Source organism: Panicum hallii, chromosome 3, assembly GCF_002211085.1.
Source record: "Panicum hallii strain FIL2 chromosome 3, PHallii_v3.1, whole genome shotgun sequence".
In the NCBI taxonomy this organism is placed as follows: Eukaryota; Viridiplantae; Streptophyta; class Magnoliopsida; order Poales; family Poaceae; genus Panicum; species Panicum hallii.
In genome coordinates this window covers 23,640,204-23,649,180 of record NC_038044.1, presented here as the reverse complement: position 1 = coordinate 23,649,180, position 8,977 = coordinate 23,640,204, and the positions used below count along the sequence as shown (strand labels likewise).

Genomic DNA, 8,977 nt, shown 5'->3' with positions numbered 1-8,977 from the left:
CGCTGAAAGTACGTTGAGTGCCTTGTCGCTCCCAGTCCTCGAGCATGGGAGCTAGATGAGCCACCAAAGGTACGCCAAATACCGTACGTACCGGCCGAGTCAGAGTAGATACACCACATGGTCAGCAGCGCTAGCCCCCAAGTCTAGGGGTCATCCAAGTCGTCGTAGCACGCTGAGTGGTCTTTGGCGACGAAGTGATGGCCAAGTAAGGCAGTTCTCGGGAGCACACCTCACCTAGCGGTATGGTCCAAGTCTGATCTCTTAGCTTGATTCATGGGCGATTGTCAATGAAGTCGCAGCAGTTTTTGATGAAGCCAACTAGTCGGAGTCGATTCCGATTAGTTTCCGTCATCGGTGTGTCGACGGTGCGAGCAGGAGTTGTACCGTGTAGTCAAGGTAGTTGGCGACACAAGCTGAAATTGTGCCGAGTAGTTATTGTAGTCGGAGACACAAGCTGGAGTCGTGCCGAGTAGGTGAAGAGTAGCGGCAGCTGCGGTACACACCATAGACTGACGGAGATCAGGGTACAGGGCGAGATGGAGTTGCACAACCGCACAACCTTCTTGAGCAGATGCCATTGGGCATTGGATGGGACTCAAATTGCATGGACTCCTGGTAGACAGGAGCCGCGTTTCGTAGCCCGAATAGGAGTCAGCTAAGCTCTTCCCGCAGATCGGATTTCATCCGACCCGAGAAGTCCTAGTACAACACGAGTCGAAGTTGCATCGAGAGCAGACTCCTCCTCGATCTCCTTGGCTAGGTCAGGGAGTATGGAAGCGAGGTTTCTTTAGTAATATAGAGTACTATTCGGGAACTGGTAATCGAAATATTACTGGGAAGATGGGAACAAAGCCCCTTCAATAATGCAGACTACGCGTAATACTAGTCGAAAACTAGTAAATGCAGTGTTACTGGAAGTATGGGAGTGAGACCCCTTCAGTAATATAGAGTACTAGTTAGGAACTAATAAATGGAGCATTATTGGAAGTATGGAAGAGAGGTCCCTTCAGCAACATAGAGTACTAGTCGGGGACTAATAAATCAAGTGTTACTGGAAGTATGGGAGCGAGACCCCTTCAGTATGAAGTAACATAGAGTACTAGTCGGGAATTAGTAAACTGAGCATTACTGGAAGTATGGGAGCGAGGCCCTTCAATAACATAGAGTACTAGTCGGGAACTAGTAAACTGAGCGTTACTGGAAGTATGGGAGCGAGCCCCTTCAATAACATAGAGTACTAGTCGGGAACTAGTAAACTGAGCGTTACTGGAAGTATGGGAGCGAGGCCCCTTCAGTGACATGGACTACTAGTCGGGAACTAGTAAATGGAGCGTTACTGGAAGTATTTGATAGATAATCACGTAGATGCTTTATTTGGCTAATTAATGGGTTCCACTAGTCTTTGCCAAATGAGGCGAACCACTTTTGGCACTCGCATGGCTCGGCTGTGACAGGGTTCATTGACCTTAGCCTTGAAGAAATTGAACCATTTTCTTATTTCCTGAGCCCATCCCCGCTGGCCCTATCCTAGCCCCTTAGCGTTGGTAAAAAAAGGCTCATAACATGAGAAATAGGTGACAAGAGATCGGCTGGAAAAAGGTTGCACTAATTAGGCTGGACATTCATTGGGCACATCTGAGAGTAGTATAGCGAGGAAGTCATGATTAACCCGAATAATAAACATAAATGGCGATCGTGACTAAGTAGTATAGCGAGGACATTCAGGTTTACGGAACCCCTTGTTTCGAGAAATAGTCCCAAAACAATGGTTGAACAAACGAAACACCTAAAAGACCCAAGGAAAACCTCCTTAAATCGGGTACTTAATTTATGAATAAATTATTATTCGGGTAGTCCCATCGGCTTTCTTCATAGTCTTTGTTGAATGGCGGAGCTCCCAGGGCCCTCCGAAGGGTTTGACATTCGAAGGTGGAATGCTTGCTTTTCGGGTGCCATGGGCATCGCTTGTGGAGAGCTTCCTCGAAGCATTCCTTTGAGCTGAGGTTTTTCTTTCTTTGGGTTGGTTGTTCCCCAACTTCTGGATTGCGCTTCCGAGTTGAACCCAGGTAGTCGAGGGGGGGTATGATAGTTGGTGGGGCTGTAGGCCTCCACCTCGTCGCGCTCCTACTCCTAGGCGATGATGACGTTGTGGGCGTCCCGGCCGACGTTGATGATAGTGCGGAAGTCACTCATGTAGGAGACGTAGAGGTCGCCTTGCCCTTGCTGGTGCTGCTCGACTATGCGGTGCCTGCATTCGGTGCGCTTTGCGTTCCTGAGCTTGCGGTGCTCCTTCTGAGCGCGGTCTCCATCTTCTATCTTGATGGTGTTTGTACATCGAAATTCATCGTCGCGTTCACGCTTTATCAAGCGAATCGGAGATGTAGTCGTTTATCATAGTTGTCTAGCTGGACATGTTCCAGGCCTTCACTATCTTTGTCGACATGAATCATGAATACCTCACGATCTGGTGCGAAGCGTATGGTACTCACATCCCAACCTGATTCGTCACCGGAAGAAGCAAGAGGTCTGCCTTCTTGGAACGGGAGTTCACCAGAGTCGATAATGGATCGTGGTGGGCTTAGTTCGAGAAATTTGGAGGGCTTTCTGCCCTTCCAATGCTCGAGCATACCCGACCGAGTTGATCCCCTTGCCAGACTCTAGCGGCTGCCTATTATAGGTGTTGTGTGAGTAACCGAATCCAAATGGTTGTCGTAAACGGTAGTCCCCCGACGTCCGGTGGCTTCTTCTTCTCCGAGTTGCAGTAAGTGATCAAAGTCCACTTCCAATGCGGAGAGGATCTTGGGCAGGACCGCCTCATACCGAATTGGACTTGGTCTGGGGGTTTTGAGTTTGCCAATGAAGTCGTCCTAGTCACAATCGAATGCCTTCAGCACCCTGGGGTTGATGCGCTGAAGGCTGGTTTCTGCAAGATTGATGCACTCTACGATACCTTGGTCGACTCGGTCGATGCCGGAGAAGATGTCGCCGGTGGCGACAGCAGGATGGTGAGGAGTCTCAAGGCAGTTCCATGTCGAGGATGCTGGGTCAGGCTGATGGAGAGCGACTTCCGTGAGCTTGATGCATTCGGCGATGCCGTCGTCCACCTGATCTATCCCGGCGATTAGATTATCAGGACTGATCGATGGGCGAGGGTTTGCCTTGATATGACTTGCGTAGTTTTCAATTAGATCGGAAAGTTTGATCCCGCCGAGATTGTCAGCAAGATTGTCGATGTCGCGGCTGGATGTCGGAGCAGATGCCTCCGGCTTCTTAGGGTTGACCAGGTGATTGTTGAAACCACCTTAGCCGTTGGCGATGCAGATCCAGAAGCCAAAGGTGAATGTGGTACCCTCATCGGGCATGGCGTTGGTGAAGTTGAAAGATGCCATCCAGTTCTCCGGTGGATGCTCGATGAACACCCCTACCTAGCACGCCATCTGTCGGTGTTTAACCTCCAAGCCCACCAAGGGATACCCTCGAGGTGGTAGATTGTAAGTGGGGTGTTGCCGAGATTAGGAACTCGAGGTGCAAGGAACACGAACTTTAGATAGGTTCGGACCGCCAAAAGCATAATACTCTACGTCCTATGTGATGGTTTATATTGCCTTACATAATGTATTTTTTGGATGATCCATTGGAGGGGGTCCTTGCCCGTCCTTATATAATCTGGAGGGACAGGGTTGTATGAAAATTCTAACCCGATACTAGCTTAGGAGTCCTACCCAAGTACTATTCATGTAGTTTCCTTCTATTCTAACTAGTTCATGTTCCATCCCTTATCTTAGAATATGTAAGCCATATGCGCAGTCCCGTGACCCCCGGATGTGCATAAAAGAGAACTACTCTCCACAGGCCACGGTGATGTAAGGGTAGTTTTTTCTGAAAAAATAAAGTTTGTAAAAGTTGGGTTACAGTGAGTCAAATTATGTGCATAGGGCATGTATTGTAGTATTGCTACTCGTACTTTAGATTTATTAGAGAAATGATCGTGTAACTAAAAATGATTCGAACTCCTTTAAGGAGGAAGTGATTTTGTGCAAGAAGTGAATAAGACTAAGCTAAATTTTTAGCTCCCATTCCCCTTAGTTCGTTTCAAATAATCCCTTCGTCGAGTCAGTCTAGAATTACTCCTTTACAAAATATTACTATTTGCCAAAACTTATCCTAAAATCAGTCTAGAAGCTACTCTGCGAGCTCTGCTAACCACCAACTACATCAGATTTTTCAGTGTGAATGTATTACCACGTCTTATAAGTATTGCCGTATTTATAAATATGTACATATGATAAAAAAAATAAAAATGTTTGACATGCAGTTTTTTTCTCTAAAAAGCATGTATTTTGGAAGCATGGATCGGAGTAGTCAAAGTTTCCGAAGACGTTTTCAAATCTTCATGCGCATCGAAGCAGCAATTGATTAATGGTTCCGCTTATCACGCGAGATCATGAATTCGAGCTGTTGTTGACATGTCAAGCTGCTGGATGTGCTTTATTGCTCCTATCCGTTGATAGCACTGGGAAAAGGAGTTGACCGCGCTGCGTGAGGTCATTTCCAAGAAAACTTGAGCCAAGTCGATCGATGGCAGATCGAGGAGAGGGGTTGGAAACACGAAGCAAGGCCGTAATTTCATTCTGTTGGATGGCTGATCGAGATGCTCCATTGAACCCATCGAGACGTCGTAGGCACATCAACTGATCCTGATCAAGTCATCGATCAGGAGCAGAGAGAACACATCGATACTGTGCATGCGCACTGATGCAACACTGCCCTGCTCGTCTGCACACACAAGCCAGCCAGCAAAAGCAATGCAAGAAGGCAATTGCTCCATCTACCTGTGCTCTCTTGCTGCTCCAACTATTTACCGCATGCATGGTCTCCACGTTGCTGGCCACAGTGAAAACCCCAGATTTTTACTCTCTCCCCCACCCAACCATCCATATTTCACTGGAAGGAAGCTCAGGAGACTGCTCTCTCTCTCTCTCTCTCTCTCTCTCTCTCTCTCTCTCTCTCTCTCTCTCTCTCTCTCCTCCCTTTATATTTGACCACCGCCCCTCTGCGCCAAGCACATCCACCTCGGCCTCCATCCCTAGCGCTCTCGCCCCAAAGCACGCCACAGCGCCAACACCCTTCCTCTCTCTCTCTCTCTCTCTTCCCCATCCCCATCTCTCCCCTCTTATACCAGCGCCGCTGCCTGCGCCCATGGAACCCAGCAACTCGCCCCCAGCCGCGGCCGAGGTAGCGGAAGGCAGCAGCACCGGCGGCGACGGCAGGAAGAAGGGCAAGGCGCCCAAGGGCGGGCCGGAGAACGGCAAGTTCCGGTATCGTGGCGTGCGGCAGCGGAGCTGGGGCAAGTGGGTGGCGGAGATCCGGGAGCCTCGGAAGCGCTCCCGCAAGTGGCTCGGCACCTTCGCCACCGCCGAGGACGCCGCGCGCGCCTACGACCGCGCCGCGCTCCTCCTCTACGGCCCGCGCGCGCACCTCAACCTCACCTCCCCGCCGCCGCCGTCGCTCGCCGCGCCGCGCTCCCACTCGCACTCCTCGGCGTCCGCGTCCGCGCCGCCCGCGCTCCGGCCGCTCCTGCCGCGCCCGCCGCTGCACCAGCAGTCCGGCGCCGGTGCCCCTGCGGCCCCGGCCTTCCACCATCACCAGTTCCAGTACCACCTCCTGCCGCCGCCGCAGCAGCCGACGCCGCCGCTGTACTACGCCGGCACGGCCACCGCGTCCACGGTCACAACCACGGTGCCGCCACGGGTTGAGCCGCAGGAGCCGGTGGCAGTCGCGCCCGCAGTGGGCTCCTCTACGTCACTACTGGAACCGCAGGCGGGCACACCGGAGGAGGCGGCAGCGGAGGCGGGCTGGGAGTACAACGTCGGCGAGGAGGAGGAGGACTACGCGGCTGCGCTGCTCTGGGACGAGCCGGAGCCCTTCTTCTGGTTTGATGTCTTCCTCAAGTGATGACCAGCACAGCACTTGAAGCCAGCACAACTTGCTTCGCCGGCTTCAAGGCTTCAGAGAGGGGTGGCCATGGCGGCTGCTCATGCTCATGCATGCATCTGTTTGGGAGCAAGTAAGCAAGCAAGGTAGATAGGCTTACTAGCTAGGGTTTCTGATTCCTTTGTACTAAATTATCTTTAGATTCTTCTGTCACTCTTCTTTTTTTTTTCCCTGGGGCTTTGGTCGAGGTATAGTAATGTGAGGTGGTATTACTGGGAGGGATTATTTAGGGTTCCCTGCTGCTGATTTAAGATTCGATTTGAACCATGCCTGTTCCGTGCATGGATCCATCATGCAATGGGTGCAAACTATTCATGGTGGAATATATAAATATTAGAGATGCAACATTTTCTCTCTTTCATGCTTGTATATCAGTTGTCTCCTTTCAAATAGTGAATTCGATTTACAAAATCTAGGTTTCTGGGTTCTAGTCCCTCCCGGCTCATGATTTTGTTGATGTTTTCTGAAGATACATGCGTAGTCATTGCTCATGTAAGTCATGGCGTCATGGATCGATAACGATCTGAATGCATCACATAATTTAGAAAAGGGTATAATAGTGTAATTTGGTTTTTGCAGATGGGGTATTTAGGCAATGCAAAAAGACTTTTTTGTTTGAGAAATATTTAATTGCTTTGGCGCTGGTTCATTAAATTTTAACCCATATTCAGATGCAACAATTTTGATCTGTAGGTGTAGCCTCGTTTCCCTGTTGTGGAGAGTTTTATGAACATTGGTTCCTTTAATCTGTTCCAAAGTTTGTTGCATGGTAATTATTTGATAAAGAATAGTCCGTCCATGTGATAGTTCTGCCGGATTTGATATATATATATATATATATATATATATATATATATATATATATATAATCAGTATTGGGGAATCAATCCCGTATAGGTATATATAACGGCTATTTTGATGAAAATATGAATTTTATGTCTTTTTTTAATAAAACTCGAAACATGAATCAACTATCTTTGATTCGGATCTTGATGATGTCCGAACTTCAAACCTCTGAAAGTACCCCTTCATCTTGTTTGCATATACCACGATGATATTTTCTTTTACATAAAAAACACTTCAGCCTTTTCCTGACATTGTTTCATTCGTGACATTTTGCTTGAGTGTCATATATAAAACTCTCCATTATTCTTTGTTTCTTTTTGTTTGGGTAGAAATTGTCCCGTCCAAGGGATGCATGCTCACAATAGCCGTTGGATCTTTATTCACGTATCCTCGTGGATCCCAATCCCAATCTTGTGGCATGCTGAAACCTAGAAGCACCACATACGAATTAATATAGCACTGCTTAATTTGTGAAATCTAGCTAGTTTGTGGCATAAAAGTAATCTTTTACCAAGTTGGGTCGTGAGATTTTACGTAATTTGTGGAATCTAGTTTGTGGCGTAAATTTTTTTTACCAAATTGCCATTGGTTAGGTTTCTTATGGTGCGAAGACTATTTATCAGCCTTGCTAGTCTCTCCGAGGTTTTTATGATGAAGCTAGTGTGTGCATTGCATGCAAGTGCTTGCATAATTGCTTCTGTACTGTGTATTCCGGAAATAAAGATCAATGCCATATTTGGTGTAGCAAAAAAGAAAAGAACAGCATGCATTATCAGCTATCTAAAGACCAATTGAAGGAGAGTGTCTGTGTATATCTAAAGACCAATTGAACGAGAGGGTCTGTAGGCACATGGAGTAGCAATCAACAGATGAGTTATTGATGAGCGGGATTTGTGGCCAATGAATGAAATATACTCCCATTGCATGAGTTAGTAGTTTTGCATACGTTGCTTGCTGTATAGAAATTATTTGATGTGGACTTGGGTCTAGAGAAGTACAGAAGTGGTTTTTCATTTCAGTATACTGAATTTCCACTTTCCAGATGAAAGTCTGAATTTCAGTATACTAGACTTTCACAGTTTATTTTTTGATGTGGTAGATATCAAGAACAAACTCAGAATTTCTTGTATTTTGAGACGGAGGGAGTAGCTAGCTACAGTCAAATGACTAAGGTTGCGTTTGGTTCAGCTTTCTGAACCTGCTTCAGCTTTCAGAAAGCAAAAGCTGAACCAAAGAGGTTCAACTTTTCTGCAGCTATTTTAAAAAAGCTGGTTTTCTGTAGTACAAATTTAAAAGCAAGTTGTACCCTGCTTTTGCAGCTTTTCCAAATTTATGAAAACTACACACCTACTATTGGTCACATATATACCCTTTCAATTCTTTTTTATATATAAAAAAATAAAGATTTTCATATATAGGAAAATAAAAATAAAAAAGAATACAAAAATTTAACTCCAAATATTTTCATATATATATAAAAATCATGATTTAAAGGAAAAAGAATTTGGTCATCACAAAGAAATATTGTATACTGTCAATTTGCATAAAGACAATATATAACTTTTTCACAGTCGACAACTCACAGCAGTTTGAACCAAACAACTTTCAGCTTTTTTCACAGCAGGCATCTCACAGCAGCTTTTTTACGGCAAACATCTGACAGCAGCTTTTTCACAGCTCACAGCTGAACCAAACGCACCCTAATAAGCAGTGATCAAACTGCAACTAATTAAAACGTTCCTGAAATCATATATATCCGTCTAACCAGCAAGTGCCTTTTGAGAAAAGCAGCGGTGTAGGAAACACTAGTAGTACCCATTTGCACGAGGTCGTAGTACTCACAATGCAAGTCACAAAGCTAGATATGAGAATACAAGGGCCGGCCAAGACATGAGCAACCACCACCCAGCGACATTCAGATATCTGGTTTCTTTTTTCGAAAATTAACACTACCGGAAAACAGGCCCTTACTACCGGTTGAAACAACCGGCTATGGTAGAACCGCCTGAATTATTCCGACTCAAGCACGCTAGTCATCGCTAGACAGGCGATCCTAACTCAACGCATTTCAAACGGAACAACCCATTGGTCTGTCGGGTCACTGCCCGATACAACCACGGTTCAACACGATCGAAGC

General features: G+C 46.7%; 1 protein-coding gene across 1 annotated transcript; it reads left to right on the top strand.

The window, feature by feature from the left end:
• Positions 1-5,199: 5,199 nt before the first annotated feature.
• Positions 5,200-5,955, top strand: LOC112883956 (ethylene-responsive transcription factor ABI4-like). Its single transcript, XM_025949231.1, has one exon. The coding sequence runs from the start codon at positions 5,200-5,202 to the stop codon at positions 5,953-5,955; it is 756 nt and encodes a 251-aa protein (XP_025805016.1).
• The last annotated feature ends 3,022 nt before the right edge of the window (positions 5,956-8,977 follow it).

Coding starts and splice junctions, on each gene's coding strand:
- LOC112883956 (XM_025949231.1), top strand. CDS start 5,200: ATGGAACCCAGCAACTCGCCCCCAGCCGCGGCCGAGGTAGCGGAAGGC.